This window comes from Colias eurytheme, chromosome 2 (assembly GCF_061535395.1).
Source record: "Colias eurytheme isolate Ceu_HAF_F1 chromosome 2, ilColEury1 Martin Lab GWU primary, whole genome shotgun sequence".
Taxonomy (NCBI): domain Eukaryota; kingdom Metazoa; phylum Arthropoda; class Insecta; order Lepidoptera; family Pieridae; genus Colias; species Colias eurytheme.
The window spans coordinates 6,203,044-6,229,346 of NC_142981.1; the positions used below are offsets into that span (position 1 = coordinate 6,203,044).

Genomic DNA, 26,303 nt, shown 5'->3' on the forward strand with positions numbered 1-26,303 from the left:
CGTTTTAATCGGTCCTATAATATGTTTCTCTTATGAATATTGACTAAAAAATATAAAATATTAAAAAACGTATGGAATAATTTTATATCTTTAATATAAGTAGTCATAAGATGAAATCTAGTTAAACATAGGCATATCTTTGTATTGTAATTTAAACTAGAAGGAGGTGAACTAGGGAATTGAAAATCGTACGAGGAAATGACATGCATCTCAGATGATATGTTAATTGCGAGCGGAAAGTTAGTAGGTACCTACACCTATATTATGTATCAAAAAAAAGTTAGATCGATGAAATCTAAAAAATGAAAACAAAACCATGATCCAAAATCTCATCTCTCGTTCACTAATACAATAGATATAAACTGTATAAATAAAATAGATTATACGTAATATACGATAGACCTAATGTAGGTATATCATTATGCATGACTGATGGATGCACCGAAGATTGCGTCGCAGAGGGACTCTATAACCTGACGCACAATAAAACGGTTGAGTGGGCAATTCGATACGACAGGTGTTAGTCACGAGTAAGTTATTAAAGCTCAAGGGTTATATTAGAACTTGGTGTTCAATTACATTTGGAAAATATACACTCGTTTATGAGATGTTTGTGAGTAAAAATTTTTAGGTAATATAAGTGATTATTAATTGCATATGAAATGTTTTCGAGACAAAAAAATTCTCTTTAACCCTACTAATTTTTGTGAGGGTTGGATTGATATTGGCAAAGTTTCATTACTTGATGATCAAGATTCACTCATTACATTTAAAAAATAATTTGGAAAATCCAAAAGTGCACGCCTCATAATTTTTTTTTAATAAATATTTATTAATTATTATTTTTGTTTATTTAATAACAATTAAACCACATCGAATCAGACCCTGAAAAATGAAAGGGTTCTATTCCTGAGCATACTCAAGCGTAAGAGAAAAAAAAAGACTCGATTAGTAAAGTATTTCGGTCGCTATCGTGTTAACAAGAAAAAGGATCCGCACATACAGACACACGGACGTCCAAGACAGAACTTTTTTAAACTGTTTTTTAACTAGTTTAAATAACAAAAATGACATCAAAAATATCATGAACGTTAAAAATAGTGTTTTTTCTTAATATGTGTGTGTATGTATTATCTTACAAGTGCAATGTATGATACATAAAGACATTTTAAGTTTGAAAAATCAGATGTTTTGCGCGAAGTGACAGTAGTACCCACCTCAACGCTTCGCTTATGAGGCGTGCAATTATACACTAACGCATTTCTATGATACTTACAGAGAAAATAGTATTTGATTGTATGCAAGTGTGTTTGTAATAAATAAACTTAAATAGTAATTAACCGATTGAAAAAAATATTTTGATTTCTTCAGCGACATAGGAACGCATTTTTTATTTTGTGTTCATTTTGTGAGTCAACCAGGAACGGAGCTTGGGCAAGCGCGTAATATTAAATAGGCATATAAATATTGATTATCTCTAATATTTCTTCTTCTTCTTTTTCGTTTTGTTCTATAATAAAACGAAAAAGAAGAAGAAATATTCTAATAAAAACAGTAATATAAAAATAACTTACCTCCATTTCCAGCATTTGTGATGGTAACCCAAAAGTCAATAGTCTTCTCGGGCCCGAGTTCCTCAAAGTCCCACTTCTTTTTAACTTTTACAACACCACTAGGTTCCACTGTAACCCACGGATTTTCATCACGAATTTTAAATGTTTCACGATCAGTTTCTTTTTCAAGTGTAAAGACTGCACGTCCCTCAACTTCACCGTCACCTTCTGTGAATTCTATGCGTTTCGTAGGACGAACGGCTCTAGTAACACGTCGTTTCTCTCGATGAAGTGCAGGTAAATCTTTTCGCTCCCGAATAATGAACTCTAGGAATACCTGAGCTGGCTTACTTTTCCTAGAGGGAGTACCGGTATCATGGGCAAGTATCAACAATTCTGCTTCATAGCTGTCGGGTTCGCCAGCAAGAATCAATTCGCCAGTTTGAGGTACAATCACAGCCAGATTTGTAGGTGTTTTTATAGAATAGTAAACTCGATCGCCATCTGCATCGTAGGCATGAACTGTACCAATATTCGAAAATCTTTGCCAATGTGCAGTTCCATTATTAAGGTTCTTGTCTAGAGTTCCATTTACAGCGAAATAGTATATTTCCTGTTCAAATAAGGGCTCATGATCGTTTTCATTTAAGACTGTGATTGAAACTGGTAAACTAGCCTTACTTGCTCCGTGCAAATCGGTGGCTTGGATAACAATATTATAGGAATTCTTCATTTCAGCATCTAATGTACGAAGCGCAACTAATTCTACATCTCCTTCCGTTACTACAGATTTTAGATTATAATTTTGATTGTTATCCTTTTCTCGTAGAGCAAAAATGGAATCTTCATTGCCTTTTATAATTTTATATGCTATGGGCCCAATATTAACAAGAGCTGTAGCTCGTATCGGAGGCAGGTCCACTACGGATCGTTCAGGTGCATTTTCTGGAATCTCTCCATGCAATCCATTAATAGTAGAGAAACTAAGCATTTTCTTTCGATCCATAACAAATAAGTGTAATGAATGAGCTGAACTACTATATGGTGTACTCTCCAATATAGCGAGATTCAATGGTTGATTCAAAAGAGGTCCAAGGTCAGCTGTAGTCATTAGTAGGCCATCGTCCAAAAGCGTGAAGTATGAAGTGTACTCGGGATCCAGCAGGGTATATCTCGAATGGTTCCCGGCAAAATGGCGTACGGCGTGACCAGGGCGAACATCGTGCGGCAGGAGGATAAGCGCGCTAGACTCTAGCACTATGCTGAGGATACAGAGCAGCGCCCCTCGGGCCCCTACTATGCACCCCATTGCTCTTTTAGAAGACTTCAAACTTATCCCAACATTTCCACCTATAAAAAGAAAAAAATATCTATGCAATCCCTTTTTCATTGTATATAGTAAAATTATAACCATCTAAGTGTTGATATTATTCGCTAACGCCTAACAGTGAAATGCGAAGTATGTAGGTACATATAATTAAGTTTACATTTGGCACGCATGCATCTTTATATTACTATACAAGTGAACTTTTAAAGATCTTAAATATATAATTGCATCATACATAGGTACCTACTATTGTACTTATTCAATATTTTAATACTGTCTTAAAATGTTATTTCATAGGTATTTGTCATATATTCTTATTTCTATAATATAGTACGTAAAGATTGTAAACAAGTGGGTAAATGGTAATAACTTTAATTAATGTTAAAAGAGACCGAGAGAAATGTGTAATGGCAAATAAAAGCGCAAGACAGAGTTGTCGGCGACGACATCGGCGTAGGGCGGCACACATGCAGAGCTTTATTTAGGCGGCTGGCGGCAACGCCGGCGTCTCGCGACCCGCCGTCGCCGATCAATACCCCCTTTTGCGCCGCCGCGTGACGTTTCGCGAACGAATCTAAACTGTATGCGCCCCTGTTCACGACACACCATCAAATATTCACATATTTTAATAAAGAACGCGTAAGCTATTTCTGTCAATCTACACTACACTGGACGTAAGTGTTTCGCACTATAATAAATGAATTGCTTGATTAAAATTTATGTAGCTCCAGAAACACGAATCGAGCAGTCCGATTATATCATATTTCATTTCAGATGGGAACACTTTTATTTTATAATTAACCACCACGAAAATTTAATCAATGGCAATTAGATTTGACACAATATAATTACATATTTAAATTTGCTAATGGGTATAGGTACAACAAACATGTGTGCCAAATGTAAACAAAATATTAATTTCGACTTTTCCTTTCCACATTTTCTTTATCACACGTAATTCCATTAGCAAGGGTTTATCAAAACATTTTTCACTTATCACAGAAATACATACATATGGTTAAAAGTTTATAATGATTTGTGATCGATGTGATCGTATCGAGCGATTCGACGGCTGACAGCAACCAAACGCGAGGGGCGTCAGAATGCGACTGGATGGTGGATGAGTGAAGTTGTAGCGCGCGCGTATCGAGCGCACTTCGCCCGTAACACCCCCGCCTTGCCGAAGCCACCCCTATTCCAGCACGCTATAGAGTTATAATAAACCTATAGCAACCTATAGGATAAGAATGCCGCGATCTACTGTTCGTACTGGTTTCTTTAATTCGAAAAATAATTAACTGCTAATAAATAATGTATAGCAACCCGTTTATTTTATAAAAATAATTATACATAAATAGTCTCTATCTACTTTTCTTATCCTAGTAAGTACCTAGTTGTACCTAGTATGGAAATCGATGCATAAATTTTAATGTGTCCGGGCCTGGTGAGATTTCCCGTGTTGAGTCAAATTAAGCCGCAGGCTCCACTCCTGGTGGTGCCCTTCCGTCAATTCCTTTAAGTTTCAGCTTTGCAACCATACTCCCCCCGGAGTCCAAAATCTTTGGTTTCCCGGAAGCTGCCCGCCGAGCCATTGTAGTAACGTCGGCGGATCGCTAGATGACATATTTACGGTTAGAACTAGGGCGGTATCTAATCGCCTTCGAACCTCTAACTTTCGTTCTTGATTACAAGTTCTATTTGTAATTATTATATTATATTGTATTGTGTGTAATTATTATATAATAACTAACTAATTATTTAAAAAAAATTGGTTGCGCTTTAAAAAATATAATACCTACGGACCGAGCTATCATATAAATATTCAACTGCCTACTAATTTACCTATTTTATATACCTAACTGTTGACACTAAGTGCTAATGACGCGGACGTAATGAAATAATAAAAAATCAAAAACCTAGACCTTATTTGATGATCATACGGTCTACGCATAGTACGAGCACAGTACGAGCACGCCTTGGTTTAGAGTCTAAAACTTTAGACTAATAACAATGGTCAATGCCTATAATATCGTACTATTATGTTTTTCCCATGTACAATGTCGCTTGTAAAAACCATATTATACCTAAGTACCTACTTAATAAAATATCTTAAATTGTGGACTAAGTTTATAATGTCCATAACTCATTAAAATTGACGAAATAATGTCTATAACATTTGCTTGCAATTTAATGCATTATTTTTCAGAAAAGTATTGTGAGGAGACCATGGACGAGACATTATTTTTCCTGTTTCAGGTTTCCCAAACGACCATCGGTGCAGTTTGCGTCTTCGCCATTTTTTCGGGTCTTCGTGTAGGCACAGAATAATAACTAGTCGCTAGGTAACTACTGTGTAGTATTTAAATAAACTGAAACTAATCTTGCATAATAATTATTATCGAATTAAACGATTTCATGTCGACAGTTTACTATCTACCGAAAAATCCTATGGAAAAATCAGTGTGTTAGGGCGCGTTCCCACCGTGTCGTGACGACAGATAATCGTGTAGTTTTAAGTGTCGTGGCTTATATGTTTAAATGGAGGTGTTCACATTTAGAACGACACAATTTACTGTCGTCTACGACAGTTTTTGCAGTGACGACACTTTGTCGTGACAGTGGGAACGGCAAGCACGACAGTCGTAAAACGATAAAAAATCGTGGACGGCAACTCTATAACGTCCATTGAACTCAGGAGAGTAAACGCACTCGTAATCACCAAGCGAACGCAGAGGCGACTAGATTTGTAGCTTGCTGATGATGTGTAAACGACAAAGCGACTCCCAGGAAACGATAAAATGTGGTCGCGATCCAATGGGAACAGCTAGATACGACAGTCGCTAAACGATAAAAAATGTTGACGACAAACAATCGTTATAATGGGAACAGGTAGAGACGACAGTCGTCGAACGATAAATTAGTCGTTACGACATAGTGGGAACGCGCCCTTACGATTCATCAGATTTCCGATTCACCAAATTTCGACTGATTAGGGGTTTCGCGGGCATCAATCTCTCGATATTGTAAATGAAACCAATAATGTAACGGTTTTTACAATTTTACGGTGACATACCTATCATACGTTAACGGATAACCGTACTTACGGTTAGTAACATTATGTTAGACGTTCTATGAATTAGCTTACGATCATTGCTTACGATAAGAAAATTTAAATCGCGCGTTTCGGCGTCGCATCGTTCGATTGAAAAAATTGTCCATTAATTTAAAGTGTGTAAATAATTGAATTTATTAATTAATCGTATTAATACTACCAAGGTATACTTACTTAATTTTTATTAATAATAAGTATATTACTTATACAACTTGTACAACTGACTCAACGCTATCTTATCCCAGAACTCATCTCTCTACAAACGCCTTGTGCAGTTCATACCTATCTAAATTGTTATAATCATACCGATAGTTGGTAAGTATATAATCTTGAAAATACTGGTCATCAGCGTGATGATAAATAGACTATAGTTTTCCTCGATAAATGGGCTATCTAACACCGAAAGAATTTTTCAAATCGGACCAGTAGTTCCGGAGATTAGTGCGTTCAAACAAACTCTTCAGCTTTATAATACATAGCAGTATGGATTTAATTATTTTCATGATTTGATTACTTACACAATTTAAAACTAAGTTGCGTGAAAATTTTTCTGGCGGGATTTGAACCCGCGTTTTTCTCCCGAGGTCTCTAGGGTCGCAAAAGATTTCTCATCTACCCTCATCTCAAAATTCAACTATTTTTAAGATCAATATAAAATGTAGGTAGGTATACATAAAAAATCCGTTTGGTTCACCATAAACACAATAAGGTACAGCTATGTAGCTGCATTCTTCATTTTATAAATTAAACAACAAAATTTATTTTAAACAATTATATTGAAACAATATAGACTAGTACAAAAATAGCCAAAGCTACAACGCTGAGCAAATTTATTTGTGACATATAAAAAGTAAATATGTATATAATATTCTATATTTAATTATAAAAAATTATTGTGTGCTTATTTAATAGGCGAATGCACTATGTGCAATATAGTCGTCTTTTGCTGTATACTAAATATTGTTAGGAAATTGTTTTGCAGCAATTGCTTTTATTGTCAGTTGTTTTCCTTGATGAATCCTCTGGAGATGACTCCTCATATCATAAGATCTTGAAAAAGAGCGTCGACAAACAGGACATTGAGTTTTACCAGCATGTGAGTCTTTATGTAGGGTTAATGAAGTCGGGTGCTTAAAGCCTTTTGGACATAATTGACAGCGAAACTTGGCTAGATCCGATTCTGCAAAAATAATAATATATTATTTACTGAACAGTAGATAGACATTTAGATTTAGTCAAATAGAAATTTAGTTTTGTTAACAACCAATAATATATTGTATGCCTATTGGACCGGTCAAGTTTTCTGAATGGCATCACAATAATAATATTATGTTCTGACTGCATCTATTTTGAATCCAATTATTTAATTTCTCTCAAAGTTTGATTATCTTATATTATCAAGCAGCATAATATTTGTGAAAAACAGGCCATAAGTTCCTCCTATTGGTCACTTTTTGTTTATGGTATTCTTATCAAAACAACAATGTAATAAAATTATTGTTATATAAATAAAATACATTGATAACAATACCAATGAATCATAACGTGATAAAATTGGGAAGATAAAACCTATTATACCTATAAACATGGGTCAATATTAACAAAATTGTAAAGATTTATATGTGATTGTGGATACAATTCAAAAAACCTGAATGGAGAAGAAATTTTTAACATTTGTTTGAAACACACAGACAAAATATATTTGTTGTGCTAATGTAATACATACACAACCCTTTGTTTTATATTGAAACAGAAGGCCTCCGCTGAATATAGCAAGTCCATAGACTCACTTGATTTGCATTCAAAATAAACTTATGAGACGAACTTATGGCCTGTTTTTCACAAGTATAGAATAAGGGAATTACGCGTAACATGTACGTTTCTTCTTTATCTCTTACCTTGGGCAGCCTGGAAAAGATCGCTAGTAAGCTATAAGGCCGCCTAATGTACCTACCATATTAATCCTCTTTGTATAATTGTAAATATTACTTGGTGTGGTATATTAAATTGTTAAAAAAAAAGGGATAATTGTGTGTAGAAATAGTAATTTATATACTTAATAGAAATCTGATTGATAATCAGTGTTATCATGACATTATCTTAAGCCAGTAGGCAGTAAGTCATATTTAAGCTGAAGTTCTGCTTTAAATTAGATTGATGAATGGTTTTTATAATCTGCTAACGCTTTAATGATCAAAATATATAACATGAACTTAAATGGAACAATTATACATACCAGAATTATTCCTCTCTGATAAATCCTCAGCTGATGTAGATTGAATGTCAATTTGCATATTTTCATCCCCAGGTGGGACAGAAGGTTTTACTTTCGGGTTACCTAATTCTTTATTTGCGTCCAATTGTAAATCAAGTCCATCATCATCCTGTTCAGTGGGTATTGGCAGTGGATTGCTTTGAACATTTTCATCTCTGCTAGGATGTAAAGTTGCTAAATTTATAGGTTCATCTACAGATGTCGCAACTGATGTCTCTGGTCTCGATTTTGTCAAATCTAAGGAAGCACTGTCAGAAATCTTTAGCTGATTCTTATAACCTTCATCTTCTAAATTATCAGTCAAACCCTTAACTTCTAGAAGTTCCGCTGTTATGAGAAATGATTCCAGCTGCTCTTGGAATATATTAACTTCACCGTGATACATAAAATTTATGATTGCGTTAAGATCATCGTATTTAAAATTTCTGAATATAATAACAGGATGTTGACATGGATTCTCTTTAAATATCTGCTTGAAATAGTTACTACATGCTGATAACAGCATTTTATGAGCCTTAATTTTACCACCATCACAACATAAGGTCACATCCACTAAATCATTCTCAAACCGTAAAGTATTAAAAGCTTCTGTAACGTGGCTAACATAATTATTCCATCGTAGTGAAAACTGTGGTGCATTATTCATTATTTACTCTTTTCATTTATCTTATGAAGATCAAAATAAAATGTCCGTGTCGTTTATATAGAAATCTTTGTAATTATTGTAAATGGTGCCCTCAGTCTTGTGAAACTACTTTTTCTAGTTTAATCATTAATGTCAAAATCCAAAAAGTAAATTGATGTTTGTTGAAATCTCAAGTGTCAATGTGTCAATCAAATCGTTTCTGACATACAGGGTTTAAAAATCATTATGGCAAAGATTCATTGCTAAATATTTCTTTCATCGGCAACTTCACGGCACACTCGGGCTGTTTTCCAATTACAGAGCATAATGCGACTCAGTGCCGCACAATGCCGAATTATGCTGATGCTTAATTGGAACATGAAACGCACCAGCAGGCTGCGCTAAGTTCAGTGTTGAAAAAAAAAATATTCATAGAGATAGCAATAACCTCATTTATGTGTAAATAAAGTGGTATACATAATAATTAGTTGAAAAATATTTACGGTTATTTTAAGTACATTTTTTTCAATGTTTTTCAACCTTCATCCATACTTATATTTATTTTTTTTAACACAATTTGAATTAACTTTGATTATTTCGAAAAAACTACAATGAAACGAAAGCTTTAGATTTTTTTCCAAAAATTAATAATTACTAACGATAAATCGATTGCACGCATCAATAGGCATGACGAAAGATTTTGAAATCCTCTTCCATAATGTGTGTATACGTTTACTATACAAGAAAAACCCTATATTTCGGTAATATACTTAAATTTAACGAAGATAAAAGCCATTTTTCAAAAAATATTTATTAGCTGTGCCAAAACAGCTCGCAGGTGTCATGGCGTAGGCGTGACGTCACTCTTTCGTAAATACGTAATTATTTGTACGCATTGTGAAGAAAATTAAAAAAATATTTATTTATTATGTGTTATAGAAACGAATTTCAAAGTTTATAAGTGGTGTGCAGTATTTCAGTGTGAATCCACATAAAAATAATGCTCAAAAATGTGTTAGTAATTATTTCAAGCGAGAAAATAATAAGAAATGATTGTATAAAGTTGGTGCGGAGAACCCCGAACCACGTATTCGTGAATTCGTAATTATATTTCTGTTCTGTGTCGATAAAGCATACGTGAAACAATAAATATAAATAAAAATGCGTATACTCAACATATTCATAACAACAAAAACACATCTGACGTGAGTTGTTTACTTAAGCGTGACGTCACGCGTGTTTTAGTCAAAATGGCTAACTGCAGAATTTCAATGTTTTATTTTATTGATAATCTCATTAATCTTAATGTTTTTAAGATTTCTAAGTCACTATATTTAATTTATTTATCATATATTTTCCCTTAAGAACACTAATACGATCATTTATGGATACTGTCGTCATGCCTATTCACGCGCATTACTTTTTCTAGTGCTCGATTGTGCGAAGCGTTGCTGTAGTTGGAACATTCAACGTTAAGCATTATGCCGCATAATGCGCTCTAGTGCTGTAATTGGAAAACGGGGTCATACTGTTCTGTGAATCGGCATGTTTGCTTCTCTTCGTTTATAATCTGAAAGAGATTTTCAGCAAAATTTGCTTCAGTATTTCAAGTACTTTTCCTCCAGGGAATCCACCGGCTATCGGCGTCCGACACCGATATCGGATTGGATAGTGTGAAAACCTTAAATTAGTGAAAACGCTCTTACAGTAATTTAGTCTACCTACTGTACCTAATATGTGTACCTACTGTAGAAAGAATAGGGGAAGATCGAGCAGCGAAACGAGCGTACTGGGACGCTGCGCCGTCCGGTTGGACGTCCCAGGTACCGCTGGAAAGACGAAATCGCCAAAGACCTGCGCAGCCTCCAGATTGAAAACTGGCAAGAGATGGCGCAAGATAGAGTCAAATGGAGGCTCTTATCTTATTGTCGGAGGCCAAGACTCACTTTGGGTCCCTGCGCCACTCTAGTAAGTAAGTAAGTATTGTAATATACTATATACTGTAATATAGGCTGTTGCACGCCTCATAAGCGAAGCGTTGAGGTGGGTACTACTGTCGCTTCGCGCAAAACATCTGATTTTTCAAACTTAAAATGTCTTTATGTATCATACATTGCACTTGTAAGATAATACATACACACACATATTAAGAAAAAACACTATTTTTAACGTTCATGATATTTTTGATGTCATTTTTGTTATTTAAACTAGTTGAAAAACAGTTTAAAAAAGTTCTGTCTTGGACGTCCGTGTGTCTGTATGTGCGGATCCTTTTTCTTGTTAACACGATAGCGACCGAAATACTTTACTAATCGAGTCTTTTTTTTTCTCTTACGCTTGAGTATGCTCAGGAATAGAACCCTTTCATTTTTCAGGGTCTGATTCGATGTGGTTTAATTGTTATTAAATAAACAAAAATAATAATTAATAAATATTTATTAAAAAAAAATTATGAGGCGTGCACTTTTGGATTTTCCAAATTATTTTCCAATTACAGAGCATAATGCGACTCAGTGCCGCACAATGCCGAATTATGCTGATGCTTAATTGGAACATGAAACGCACCAGCAGGTAGCGCTAAGTTCAGTGTTGAAAAAAAAATATTTATAGAGTTAGCAATAACCTCATTAATGTGTAAATAAAGTGGTATACATAATAATTGGTTGAAAAATATTTACGGTTATTTTAAGTACATAATTTGGATTTTGATTATTTCATTAAAATTTTTTCCAATGTTTGTACCTTCATCCATACTTATATTTATTTATTAACACAACTTGAATTAACTTTGATTATTTCGAAAAAACTACAATGAAACGAAAGCTTTAGATTTTTTTCCAAAAATTAATAATTACTAACGATAAATCGATTGCACGCATCAATTCACGCGCATTACTTTTTCTAGTGCTCGATTGTGCGAAGCGTTGCTGAATTGCTCCGAGGTTGCTGTAGTTGGAACATTCAACGTTATGCATTATGCCGCATAATGCGCTCTAGTGTCGTAATTGGAAAACGGGGATTATATAATATACTCAAAGCTATGCGCAGTAATCCCCTCCACATTGCACTTAACACGTAAAAACTTAAAAAGCTTGCTGTTGCTCATTCGTAGACAATCAGGACAATAAATAAATAAATTTCTATTAAGATGGAATTTAATATTTAAATCGATGAATATTTAAATACTTTTTAGGTACTCTGTGATACATACCAAACTCTGTGCTCGGTCAATGGTGGTGATTGGTGGTTGGTGGCTCAGGTTGGTGGTGTCAGCTGTGGTTTGTCATTTTGATACGTCACTCGTCAGTCTAATCAAAATTCACCAAACTTCACTTCACTAAATTTTTGGTTAAATATTTCAGAATATGATTATAACTTTATTATAACAAGATTTTATTTTATGCAATATTGTAATTGTAATACACACATAAAAATAAATTGTATATTATAAGTCAGTAGATTAAATATTTGTTAGAATTCCATGGATGTTTTTAATGATACGCCTCTTGTAATCAAATTAGACTAATCTTATGAAATTTCTTAGAAATTAGAATCCAGTTCACCTACTATTTCATCACAATACTAAAATAAAAAAATATTGAAAATGGTATGTACTTCATTTATTTATACTCTTTTTATGTTTCTTACTTCATTGAATAAGACAGTTATACTTGAATTAATCTTTACTTTTTAGCACGGACGGATAAAGGTTCGTACTACAGAAGAAGAAAAGGCCAAGAAAGAGAGAGAAAGGCAAGAAAAGCTTAAAATTTTTAAACATGCAATGCAAAAAATCCAATTAAAAGTAGGTAGCAGAGCAGCAAACTTTGGTTTTATACATGTCTTTTTGTTAATTTATTTATTTATTACATTGTAGAGAAAACAAGGAGAACTGGATGAGGAACAGTTAAATCTTACTGGAAATGTTTTAAGCTCAAACCCTGATATTTACACTTTATGGAATATAAGAAGAGAAATTCTTTCTGACTTTAGGTATGTTTTGCTAAAAGTACAACTATTACTATAGTGTGATACTAATACTATATGTTGATATAATCAATGGTAAGAAATACAAATTGTAGCTATTAAGCTACAAACAATTTGTTAATTAAATATTATGTTAAATCCCTACTAACTGCAAAAGTAACTCTGTCTGTCTGTTTGTCTGTTACACTTTCCCGCTTAAGCCTCTCAACCGATTTTGATGAAATTTGGCACAGACAATCTTTAGACCCTGAGAAAGAACATAGGCTGGCTACCTTTTATTGCGAAATATGTACGACGGGCGAAGCCAGGGCGGACCACTAGTATTCTATAAGTCTAACTTGTTCATTAGGCTACACTTAAGAAACTGGGCTTAAGGTTAACATTTGATAAATAATTGAAAATAATTTAATTTTTTCCCTTTCAGGAATAATAAAACTGAAGAAGAAATTTGTAAGCTTTATGATGCTGAATTAAGCCTCACAGAGTATTGTTTAAAAATAAATCCAAAATCATATTGTGCCTGGCATCAAAGGGAGTGGGTCCTTACAACTAGATCAGATCCAGATTGGAAGAAGGAGCTTGGTTTATGCAATACTTACTTGAAATTAGATGAGAGAAACTGTAAGTATTATTTACTTAAACTTGGAATATCTGGATACTACTTAAATACTTAATATGTACTTATGTCTGTTCTGATGTTGGTAAAAAAGGCTATGTAATCAAAATGAGACCATATTATTTTTTATTATGTCTCAGTGTACAATATACATAAATCATAATATATAATCTATTTGTGTACTATTTTAGTTCATACTTGGGATTATAGAAGATTTGTTGTAAGTCAATGTAAGCCATCTCTCAAAGAAGAATTTGATTATACTACAGAAAAGTTACATGAAAACTTTTCAAATTATTCTGCTTGGCATTATAGAAGTAAGATGTTGCTGCAATTATATCCAGATTTGGAAGGTAAAAACAAGTATTATAATTTTTTTAAATATCTGGTCTGTGGTCTAAAAACAATTAAATGAATTTTTTCATTTAGAAAACGTGACAGTAGACATAGTTAATCCTATATTAAGATTACTATTAATAATGAATCTAGTACAATTATTGTTAACACTTTACTTTCTAGGAGGAAGACCTATACAAGATAGTCATCATAAACATGAACTGAAAATGGTGTTAAGTGCTGCATTTACTGACCCAGATGACACAAGTGCCTGGTTTTACCAAAGGTGGTTATTAGGTATGCAGTAAGTTGATTAGTACATATAATAGCTACTAGCTACTAAAATATAAAAAATACTAAAATATAAAAAAGGATTTGTAAATAAATAATATAATAATTATATTATAGAAAAAACTAAGTAATGCCACAGATAATATTATAATACTATACTGTAATAGCCTTGTTTTTTTTAAACACACATAATATGTGTACTTTTTAAAATCATCCTACTAATATTATAAATGCGAAAGTTTTGTGATGATGTTTGTGTGTTTGTTACTCTTTCACGCAAATTGTACTGAACCGATTACAATGAAATTTAGCACACATTAGAGGGTAACTTGGATTAACACATAGGATAGGTTTTATCCCGGAAATCCCTTGGGTACGGGAACTAACCTTTGAAAACGAGGGCAGAAATCTAATTTCTATGAATGTTATGTACTTGAATTACTACTTAAATTATGCTTTAAATTTTTTCAGGTGCTGTTAAAATTACTACAAGAGTAGTAGTATGCACTATAACCGAAACAAAGACATCCGTGGCCTTTAGTCACACTGTTTCTATAGATTATATAAATTCTTATATTAATTTGTTTATTAATGACGTGAAATTGGATGGAGAATGGTCATCATCTACTGGCTGTGAAAATAATGATCTGTGGATCTTTAAGCACAACCAAATAATAACTGATAAATTAATTATTAAGGTATGTTTTAATAATTAATTACTTAAATCTGCAATTAAATATATTTCTATATTTATATTTTATTTATTACTAACAAATGTGTTTTTTTTGACATGATAACGTTTTTAAAATCGTTTTAGTCGGGTGACATGTTCAGAAACTTGTGTCACACCAAAACCTCACGAGCGCGATCGCAGGTATAACGAGAGAGAGACGGACCGATCTCCCGTCAATCTCGAGCGCTGCCACCAATAAGACATTATCACGTAAACATCTCGATCGTAAACCTACTTACAAACAACCAATTTTTTTCAGTTAGAGCATAATGTAAGCAATGATGAAAAAGAAATTATACAACTTGAAGAGTACAAGCCGTGCTATTATGTTGGAAAGAATAAAATAAACTTTCAAAACAAGTACTCTGCTTCTGTGTTAGAAGAACTGAATGAGCAGTTAGATGCATGTCGACAGTTACTTATTCTAGAACCTGACAACAGATGTAAGAATATTATCAGATTTCTTTTCAATATATTTAATAAAACAATCAATAAGACACTTGCCCCCCTATACCCCTTCACACATTATCTTTATTCGTCAACTTTCTATACCCTACTTACGTTATAAATGCGAAAGTTTGTGAGGATGGATGGATGTTTGTTACTCTTTGAAGCAAATACTACTGAACCGAATACAATAAAATTTGTATTGTAGGTAGCTGAAGACCCAGAATAAGACATAGGCTACTTTTTATCCCGGAAATCCCACAGGAACGAGAACTATGCGGGATTTTCTTTGAAAACGCAGGTGAAGCCGCGGGCGGAAATCTAGGATTTTATGTATGATAACCTATTAAGATGTTCCTTTAATAAAATGAAACTAATGTTCAAATTGACATTTTTATTTTCCAGGGACTCTTCTAACAACTACCTTCTTTTTGCAATGCATTGATTCAAAAGCATATCACAGAGAAATAATTAGCAATTTGGACTTGTTAATGAAACTCGATAAACAAAGAGCAGGTTATTACAGTGACCTTAAATCTAAATGGTTGATAGAATATATTCTTCCGGAACATTACATAAAGATGAACCTTGATTATAATGTTGCGCTTAGAAATCTTACCAGCTTACCTCATTTGCAATACTATAGCTATTGCGAGGATGTAGACCTTTCAAACCAAAGCTTGACTTCTAAAGTATTGCCAAGTCTCATTAAATTACAACATTGTAAGGTGAGTAGGATCATTAATGAAAAATAAGTACTATCTAATTGTTTATTCTAAAAATGTTTTATAAAATATTTTATTAAATTGCAGAAACTTAATTTATCTAACAACAAATTAACAACATTGAATGGATTTCCATCACTGCAGTTGGAAGAACTGAATATTACACAAGGAAATAATTTAGATTTAAAAGATATAGAGCAATTTAAAAAGAAACACAATAATATCAAAGTAATACTTTAATACATGATATTGATTTACGATAAGTAAAATTGTATAATCAGATCTTTAAAATTTTATAGATGTTCTGTATAAAATCATGGCTTGGTAGAGTTAATTTTTAATCGGTTTTTGGAAGAGCTGTAAACTATGTCTATTTAGATACCGTTTTTACTTTCATATTTGATAGTCCATTCAGATACACAATGGTGGCCTTATTTATTAGTTATTACATTAACAATGTTTAAAAATATTACAAATAATAATTGCAATGCCTTACTTTGTTACAATCAATATTAAATAAAGATTTTATAACACTAAGTTAGTTTCTCTTATGATGTATTTGCAAATTTATTATGATTGTAATTGTAAAATTATACATCCTTATAAACATAAAAAGAACAGAATCTTCATTTCATATTTCTTATCTTATCTTTTAGAATCATAAAGTCAACAAGTACATACAGTTCATCTTAGTCTAAATAATTATTAAAATACTGAGTTATTCTAATGAACTGATGAACAGTTATGGTCATACCTACCTACTATTCAGCTATTGGCAATTAATTATAGTCTAAACACTAAGATTTAGTAATTGTAATACTACTTTACTGATGCATTTGAATGTCTCATCTTCATCCCAATAAAGTTTACCACAATCATCACAAAGAGTAATAGATTTGTCCTTATGTGTTTGTGCAAATGAATAAACATTTTGAATACTACTCAGATCTATTGTGGCACCTTTACTGGTAGTGCAAGGTGTATTCTGCTTTGGTGGAGGATATATACAAAGCTCTTCATCATCAGATTCACTGAGAAAATTATCAAATGCATCGTCATAATCCTCATCATAACTATCATCTCTAAAACGATTATGACTAGCCGTTGTCACAATACTTGTTTGAGATTTATTGTATATATCTGAAAGCTCATCAAAATTCAATAGTCTTAGACCCAGGCCATTGCAATAAACACACCTCATCAAAAGATCTTTTTCATGTACAGAAACATTAAAATATGTGAAAATTTTTTGTAAGTGATCTTTAACAGTTCCTTTACCTACATCTAAAATACAATTTTGGGGAAACTTAGATGTAGATGTCAATTTTAACTTAGTTGTGACAATGCAACGATCTTCAGTCATAGCAAAACCTACTGAATCGTGCCATACCATTGATGTTGAAATTATTACTGTATCAATTCCACAGTACCTTAGGTAAGCCACCAAACGTGATAATTCTGGTTCCACAAGCAACTTTAAATGTTTTGGTTCTTTTACAAAAGTGCATGCAGTTGCCTCCAACTTATGAATAGCTTTTGGCTTCTTAACAATTTTCGGTTTTTTATCCAACATAACTTCATTACAAACCTCTTCAAAATTTATATTACATTCATTAGACAATTTCTGGAGATAGCTATAAATATCTAATAATACATAGGCATCAAGGGCTGCATAGTGTATCTGTGTCTTTCTTAGTGGTCTAAGTTCCCAATTAGAACATTGCTCAGTTTTTTTCAGTGGTACTCCAAAGCATATTTGTACTAGTGAACTTAGACCCTTTCCTTCAATATCACATGTGTTTGGAAATGAGAGGCCACTATCAATAAGTGTTCTCCAAAGCAGGGATAAATCCAATAATCCTTCACCTTTTATTTTGATATTATACAAACCAATAATGGAAGCTTTAATTTCCTTTAAATCTTGTTCAAGACCGAACCCTAATTTTATAATCTCATCATTTTCTAAGAGACCTCTATTGAACCTGTGCCAGAAGCTGGAATACTGCTTATCATTGAAAATAATAGTATCAATGAGATAAATGCATGTTGGAGTGGCTACTTGAATAAGGGCAACTTGTGATTGTGCTGCACCAAATGATGGCTTCCACTCACAATCAATGCTGACTAAATTGCATTTTTCTAAGTGATTCATGACATCATAGAACTTTTCTGTTGTATCTATCATGATGATGCAGTTTTCTGGTAAGGAAAGTTCATAAAATTTTTGTGCTGGATCTGATACAACATCCCAGTTTTCTTCTTCAATGGGAACATCCTTTACAGATAAGTTTTGGAGTGCCGTAGGTAGATTATCTTCGGGTATATTTAAATATGTTGCCCATTTCAAAGCTTCATTATGATCATAGTCAATTAACATGTTTATAAATTCCTCAGCACATCCTTCACTTTTCTTTAATGAGTCCTTGACCAAATCATCCCACACGGTAGCACTCACATTGTGTTCTACATATTTTTGATAAATTAAATACCTTAGGCCTCCTGATGTTCGATTTTTACTCAAATTTTTACATGTATCAATTGGAACATTATACTTATTACAAATACGGGCTACTAACTTTCCAAGGGGTTTATGGTGTAACTTCTCATGTTTAACATTATAAACTTTATGATCTTCAATAAATTTTTGAAAAAAATCTTTAATATTGCACTTTTTATCAAGCAATGAATCCAAGAATTTTAATAGAGGTCTGACTTGACTTGGTGATTCAGCAAGATATTCATCAATAATGTTAATTTTGTCCTGTAATATCAGAGGAAATAGCAAATCTTCTATTGGTATTTCATCATATAATTCTAGAGCACTTACAAATTGTGTTGCTTGTTTGCAATTGTCATTCTTTATCATATCTATTACTTGTGGTAGAACTTTGTGTTTAATTGTCTTTAGATCAAAAGTTTTTACAACTTTGTTGAGGAAGTATTGATTTCTTTGTAATGTTGTTATATGAAAAGCTGGAAGTTTTAAAGATTCATCAGGTATTCTATTATTCATTTGTGACCATTTTTGTAAGGATTCAATAATATAAAAAGGAAGAGTCTTCGGCTTACAATCTTTAAACTCTTGGCACTTTATTATACATACTAGTGCTATTCTAAATGGATTGTCAAATTGGTATAAGGACTTCAAGTGGTTTTCCACAGTTGGACTTTTTCTCCACGTTATCCAAGTTATTTGTAGTTGATTAAACCAAATAATAGTTTGTTCGTCAAGATTAACATCTAATCCCATCTCTTGTAATGAATCTTCAATAGAAGGGACAATCTTTATAGACTGATGGCTGCTACTAACAAGATCGCTTAAATTCATTGTATATTGCTTTTGTTATAATTTATTTGGACTTATTTTTTTTAAAGAAAATATAAACTTTTGCACTGATAAAACGAAATAAACAACAGTTCAATTTTTTATGACTATCGATGGAATTTGAAGTTTGACGACATTATTGTCAAATGTCAATATTAGACATTTTCAAATCATTGGTCAACTGCACACTCAGAGCACTGCACAGATCTCAGAACAAAGAATCCTATGGAACTGCCGTAATTGTTCAATTTGACGCGGAAATAATAATGATATACCCATCTCTTTCTCACAACAGTGGTTTTACCTTAGAAAAAGCATCTACACTCTTTTTATTAGCGCCCTCTTCATTGGCATCGATGTACCTTTGCTGCCACGGACGCCATCTTAGTATACGGTTTTGTTTACATGTGAGAAGATGTCATTGTGAAATTTTTATGATTTTCCAGTGTTTTTCGACCATAATCGAGTGTAATAAGTATAATTGAAAATAATAATAGGTACCATGAAGTGTTCTATAGTAGGTTGTGGCCTATGCCAAAGCAAAAACAGGCCGAATCTAACCTTTCAACGGTAAGTGGCTAACATTTTGTTAAATTGTTGCTTATATTAAAGTGTATTTATTATCAAGTGTATAGAAATCTTTTAATCATTTTACATTTAATCATCTTAGTTATTATGAGCTGTAGAAACAACAAGTGAACTGTAGAACTGTAGAACTGTAGAACAAGTGAACGTCCCTAGCCCGCCATGTTTGTACCCCGATTTGTTTACTTAGGTATGCAGGAAAAGTACATGCATATGGCAGTTCCATATGATCGTTGTTCAGAGGCACAGATCTACTACATTATTGTAGTAGATCTGTGGTCAACTGTGTTCTGCACAGACTACTCAGTATTACGTATTAATACTATTTTTTTAGTCTTTTTTAGTTCTAAACATTTTAAAAACCTATATATACTACACTACTTACTATACTACTTACTATACTACATTACTTGCTCTGTGTATACTACTAATGTGCTACTAAACTATAACAATTACTTGCTCTTTAGTAGGTAGTTGGCGCAAAATTGGTCCAAGTGAGAGCGTTCTTCGTTCCAACTTGTATCTTTCATAATCATAGTTTTTAGTCTACTTGATAAGTTGAAAATGGCGTAAAATAGAGATAAGTCTCATAAAAATACGTGCGATAGCTCATTTGATTCGGAATGACGTCTAGAAAAATGTATCGGAAATGTGTATTAGGCCGTGTTTCCACCTGCAAGTAAACTTGCGGAAGTCTTGCATGAGTTACTTGCAATATCGTTTACATATCCTGCAATTTATTGCTGCACTAAATGTCATGCGAGAAGCTCGCGGATCATACTAATATTGACTTTCTTGAAATTGACTTTATTGAAATCCTATTGACTTTATAGTTTCTCCACAAGAATGCTCTTTTCAAAAAAATCAAAAGCCGTACGGGCGATACTTGTAGCTTGCTGCGAGATATACGGGTCATGTTTACACACGCTTTCGCAACTTCTCGCAATTAGCGCTTGACAAACTGTCGCGACAGAACTTGCTACATGGTTTACACTTGTAAGTTGCTGTCAGACAGACTGTCGGACAGTTCTTGCGGAAGTTTACTTGCAGATGGAAACGCGGCCTTAGCACACAAAAAAAAAATGTTGTGTGGTTTTATGAAACCACGGTAAAAGTGAAACTGTACGAACGGTTCCGAACACTGCTTTGTGTAGCGCATGTCGCGTGCCGAGTAGGTATACCTACTCGGCAGCCGCGATACACGCGACATGCGCTACACAGACCAAAAAGTTTGAGACGATGTAATAAAAGTTTCACTTTAAAATTGCAAAAGTTATAAACAAATTAAGTTGCAAAAAAAGGTATTTCGTTTATTGTTATTAACATTTCAGAAATTTTGAAAAAAGATTCTTAAAGAGGAAGAAATTTCCAACGAAAAACTTGTGTATATCTGTTATATTATTATGCGTCTGTGGTTTCTGTTTCTGTCGGTTTCTGTCGGTTTCTGTCTGTTACTATATTACTTGCTCTGTGGTTTCTGTCCGTTTTATGTTTTTAATCTGTACAAAAAGTATGAGTGTCAGCAAAATTGAATAGGTTGAAAATTGTCACATCATTTTGTCAAACCATATTTTCTTAATTTGAAGAAGTACAGTTTAAAAACAATATTTGTATCCAATAATTGTGATAAGAATATTTTCTGTTAATAGATTTCAAGTGTTTATATAATTCGTGTTAGAAAGGACCAGAAACTAAGATGGAGCTTTCAGCAGAGGGCAAAACTCCGGAATACATGGCATTAGCCGGAATTAAGTTCAAGTTAACATTACCACAGTTTAAGAATGATCCCGCATTAAGCGAACAGTTGCTTCAGGGTATAAAGGCTGGTCATATGGCACCATATTATAAAGAGGTTTGCTCGGATCTTGGATGGAAATTTGATCAGAAGCTGTATGATCAAATGACAAAAGAAAATGAAGACAGGCTCTCTAAGTTTCAAGAAGATGATTCAGAGACTCCTGTCTGGCAAGATCGGTAAGTATTTCTCCACTTTGTATGCTTTATTTTATAATGTGATTTAAATCATACAAGAAATGCGTGATTTTGAATTGACAATTCCGATAACTTTTTAATTTTTTTGCATCAGCACTTTATGAGCATACCTACAGCTTCAGAAGTTATGAGAATATTTATAGATTTAAGTGCAAAGTTAATTAAACCTGGCATTATTTTATAATTTATCTATAGGGTAAGATTAGTATGTCGTCTCATCTCATTTTCATAACATTACAGATTGGATTACCTCTGTTCAATTGGCGACAAAGAAAATGCAACAGCTTTAGCTACAACTAAATATGAAGACTCAACATTAACAACCAATAGGCGATTGGATGCTATATTTGCTTTGTTCAGAATTGCTTATTTCCATGGTTGTAATGTGAAGGATATGGGAAAGACCATTAATAAGGTAAATTTAGTCAAATATAATGTGTCTTGTAATAATGTTTTTATTTCTATCAAATAGAAATCAATGTGAGCAAGCTTTGGCAGAAATTGATTGATGTTTACTAAAGATCTATTTTATGAAACAGAAGATTGGTATTAACAAGCAAATCCTTCTAGGATTAACAAAACAAATTATTAACAGACTAGTGTAAATTATCTCATATTCCCTTTCTTAATCTTTTTGCTGCATGTATTTCTGAATAATTTTTAATTTGTTTTGAAGAATACAATCATCAAAAATAAAACATAATAAATATAAATATAACATAATATGTCTTGGAGGGAATGTTAGTGCAAAAAGTTTTAGCGTTTAGTTTAACCTCCGATTTTTTTTATTGTTATATTAATATTAATTCTTTTTTTTTTACAGGCCCATGAGCTAGTAGACAAAGGTGGTGACTGGCGTTCCAGGAATAAGCTAAAGGCATATGAAGCTATTTACTGTTTGGCAGTGAGGGACTATAGTCACGCTGCTGATCTATTCATTGATTGTGTGTCTACATTTGAATCTTATGAACTTGTTGATTTTGGTAAGTACAAGCTCTAGCTTATTATCTATAATATATTTTTGTGATATTATTTATTTTTCTGTTCATTTAGCTGTGAAGAGTAGGCAAAAATTTATGAAAAGTTGTTTTCTGTTAACGTTTAGGTAATGGATTAGATGACAATAAATAAGCAAGAAAGCCAAGCCATAGTATGGTGCAACATTTAGATTGCATTAACAAATATCAATAGGGATAACAGTCCTAGAACAAATCAATGTCTGACTTAAACACAGATATCAATTGACTAAAGACTAAAAATTGTTACACTTTAATAGCTCCTTTACAGTTTAAATCTTAATATATATAAATCTCTTGTCACAATGTTTGTCCTCAATGGACTCCTAAACCACTTAACCGATTATAATAAAATTCGCACACCATGTGCAGTTCGATCCAACTTGAGAGATAGGATAGTTGAAAGATATAGGTACCACGGGCGAAGCCGGGGCGGACCGCTAGTAATGATATAAAGAGTATTTCCCCATACCAGTGAAGTATTGCCCATAAATTTCCAGGCACAATCATCCAATACTGCGTGTTAGCGTGTGCGCTCGCTCTCGAGCGTCACGCGCTACAAGCGGCGCTGCGGAAGCAAGGGGCAGCGGTACAAGCTCTACGTTCAAGGTTCCCGGAGCTCAGGGAGCTGGTGGAGTCGCTGCATGAATGCCGCTATGCTGACTTCATGAAGAGCCTCGCTTGGGTGAGTCTTGTATTGGTTTTATGGCAATTTTTGTGTTGAGAGTAAAATTGCGGCGCGTTGAGAGTTAAATTTCAACATGTCAATACCGTCACGTCATCTTTGAATCTTGCCAAAGAATTTTCACTTTTGACACGTGTGCTGGTGCATATATGTACTCTTTTTTATATGTATATCTATCATATTTAAAAATTCTTTGGGAGCTGCCTCAATTAGCCATGTTCTCAATTACCTTGATTACTATTACAATTTTTTATGACATCATGTCAAATGAGAGAAAGTAAACTTTCTCAAAATTTATCTTATGATTTTATCTATTGATTGCTTTCATTTTAATAAGAAAATGTGTGTCAAGTTTTCAGGCAAAATAAGACTTCAATAAAGAAAAAACATGAAATTGAAGCATTGAACTGGTTTTAACGAGATCAAAAATGTTTTAAGTTTTTTGAATTGAAAACTTCTTTAGCGGCGTTGGGTATAAAATCTTAAACTCGCGTCAGGACACGTGACCTGATCGAAAAAGCGTAAGACGGATGGATATCAAACATGCTCAACGTTAATAATCAAGTTTTCACTTCTGCCGGCACTCCAGGAGTGCAAACCCGTCTTTTTTTATAAATCCTGATTTTTGTTATTTGTACAATTCCAGGTGGAAACTCAGATCTGCGTGGACCCAGTGTTCCGACCCCACTATCAGCACTACGTGCGCGAGGCTCGCATCAAGGCGTATGTGCAATTGCTTCGTGCGTACCGCTCGCTCAGTTTGGACAATATAGCTGATACGTTTGGTGTGACCAGGGAGTTTATTGAAGAGGAGATTTCTACGTAAGTTACATTATCATACTTTACTTATACAGATAGGCATGCAGTCCTTGTTTTACGATATTTAACGTTATTTCATCTTGTAATACTACTCTGCTATATATTATATATTATAGACTTGACCTAAAAGATAATGACGAAAGCATTGTTAATTTTAATATGACAAATAAGAAAATTATTGTATTCTGGCTTTTCTTTCACTGTTTCGTTCAGGAAGTCAAGAAAATGCCAATGGGAATGTTGGATGTTTCACTGCAGTATAAAGTAGTCTCTTTCATGTTATAAAATCGCTCCGTTGCAATGTGAACGAAAGACAAAGAAACATAGTTTCGAATATCTGTAAATTTTTAAACTGTCCCTGATTGGTTGATTATACTGCTTTTATTAACTCTAATATGGACCATACCATAAACCATATCATGTAATACAAGAAAGATAAAAAATCCATGAGCTTCAACCATCTTCTAAGATAGTGAAAAAAAGGAATGATCTGTTTTTCCTTTTTCTTTTCTCTACCAAGGATTGAATGAAAATTACTGCGCATAACTATATTTTTATAAGCTTGTTCTGGTACCTACACCACACATTAGCAACATCACTGTCAAGTATCATTAAATTATGTTCAGCTTATCCAAAATATAAATTATTAAAATTAGGTTATCTCTTGTACAATAAAAAGTCGCCTAATTACTCTGTTTGTCTCAATGAAATTAATAGATAAATTAAGTTTTTCTTACTAATGTGATTCAACAAAGAATAGGAAAGCCAAAAAAAAAAATACATTTTAAAAATACAATTTAGGTGACTTGTTTGCACTTCAACAACGATTTATTTATACATAATGTAATGTAATATATACATTTATTTATACATCAAATTCAAATCCAAACATTATTTCATAGCTAAGATTATTAATTAACTTGTTATAATGTCACAAAATGGCACAGAATTATATTAGGTGAATTGCATAACACTATTTAACTTATTTAGATGTTTTTTTTATGTAGTTATTTCATTGCATAATAATTTCCCTATTCCAGTTTCACCGCAGCGGGTCGACTCCAATGCCGCATCGACGCAGTAGCCGGTTGTGTAGTGACGGGTGCAGGGCGCGGCGCGGACGCGGACCGCTCGCAGCTGTACCAGGCGACCATACGCGAGGGGGACCTGCTGCTCAATAGAGTCAAGAAACTCGCTAGTGTTATCAACTTCTAGTTGTTTATGCTGCCCTGGTAGTTTTGTGATGCGTTCTACTGTAGTTTGGTAAAAATTAAAGCTTTGATTCATGATGATTGTTTGATAAACACATTGACGTACAAAAAACTAGACGGAATTACTCAAAATTGTCTGGAATAAAACTGTGTAGTTGTGTATCAGTTATCTAATAGAAACTACTAGACTCACAATCAAGCTAAAAATTGTCCGAGGTAAAACTCTGCCTATGCGTGAGAATAAATACAATATTAATAATGGACTTTCAACATTACTGCCTGTGAATAAGGTGTTAATTTCTATGGATGTTTGATACAACACCGCTCGGACATTTTTGACGATCTTTTAAATGATAGTCTAGTTTTTTTATAGTACGCCAATAGATGTAAGATCATCCTGGATGTTTGTATTTTGAGTATGGATTAATCGGAATATTGAGATAAAAATTAATATTTTTGCTGGTTGCAGTTTGAATGTAGTCACGAAATATACCGTATTCTTATATAGCTATCTAATATAGTGTAATACTGTAAAACTTTTCAATAAAATTGTAATTAAGTATATCTGGGCTGTTATTTTGTCATTATAGTTCAAGTTACTTAGTTGATAGGAATATTCATGTAGGTGTTGATGATAGGGATG

At 33.3% G+C, this 26,303-nt stretch overlaps 5 protein-coding genes across 5 annotated transcripts in view; 2 read left to right on the forward strand and 3 right to left on the reverse strand.

The window, feature by feature from the left end:
• CadN (neural cadherin) overlaps positions 1 to 3,962 on the reverse strand; it is a 233,454-nt gene extending 229,492 nt beyond the window's left edge. The window contains exons 1-2 of the mRNA XM_090113293.1: positions 3,893 to 3,962; positions 1,575 to 2,903 (exon numbers count right to left, since the gene is read on the reverse strand). Coding sequence (XP_089969419.1) covers positions 1,575 to 2,862 — 1,288 coding nt within the window. The 5' untranslated portion in view covers positions 2,863 to 2,903; positions 3,893 to 3,962. The remainder of the gene's footprint in view (positions 1 to 1,574; positions 2,904 to 3,892) is intronic.
• A 2,787-nt stretch (positions 3,963 to 6,749) lies between these two features.
• On the reverse strand, positions 6,750 to 9,045 carry LOC149910383 (uncharacterized). Its single transcript, XM_090107872.1, has 2 exons — positions 8,229 to 9,045; positions 6,750 to 7,172 (listed from the first exon to the last, which is right to left on the reverse strand). Exons 1-2 carry the CDS (start codon positions 8,911 to 8,913, stop codon positions 6,946 to 6,948), a joined length of 912 nt encoding a protein of 303 aa, XP_089963998.1. The 5' UTR covers positions 8,914 to 9,045; the 3' UTR covers positions 6,750 to 6,945.
• Positions 9,046 to 12,326: 3,281 nt separating this feature from the next.
• On the forward strand, positions 12,327 to 16,272 carry RabGGTa (Rab geranylgeranyltransferase subunit alpha). The gene is made up of 11 exons (XM_090113226.1): positions 12,327 to 12,343; positions 12,437 to 12,499; positions 12,587 to 12,697; positions 12,770 to 12,885; positions 13,304 to 13,500; positions 13,687 to 13,848; positions 14,015 to 14,128; positions 14,594 to 14,820; positions 15,115 to 15,298; positions 15,708 to 16,030; positions 16,115 to 16,272. Exons 2-11 carry the CDS (start codon positions 12,497 to 12,499, stop codon positions 16,265 to 16,267), a joined length of 1,590 nt encoding a protein of 529 aa, XP_089969352.1. The 5' UTR covers positions 12,327 to 12,343; positions 12,437 to 12,496; the 3' UTR covers positions 16,268 to 16,272.
• On the reverse strand, positions 16,059 to 19,484 carry Nbr (exonuclease mut-7 homolog). The gene has a single exon (XM_090113215.1). The coding sequence runs from the start codon at positions 19,353 to 19,355 to the stop codon at positions 16,818 to 16,820; it is 2,538 nt and encodes an 845-aa protein (XP_089969341.1). The 5' UTR covers positions 19,356 to 19,484; the 3' UTR covers positions 16,059 to 16,817.
• A 1,963-nt stretch (positions 19,485 to 21,447) lies between these two features.
• Positions 21,448 to 26,222, forward strand: Rpn7 (regulatory particle non-ATPase 7). The gene is made up of 6 exons (XM_090113238.1): positions 21,448 to 21,911; positions 22,170 to 22,344; positions 22,753 to 22,912; positions 23,446 to 23,630; positions 24,277 to 24,452; positions 25,490 to 26,222. Exons 1-6 carry the CDS (start codon positions 21,634 to 21,636, stop codon positions 25,662 to 25,664), a joined length of 1,149 nt encoding a protein of 382 aa, XP_089969364.1. The 5' UTR covers positions 21,448 to 21,633; the 3' UTR covers positions 25,665 to 26,222.
• The last annotated feature ends 81 nt before the right edge of the window (positions 26,223 to 26,303 follow it).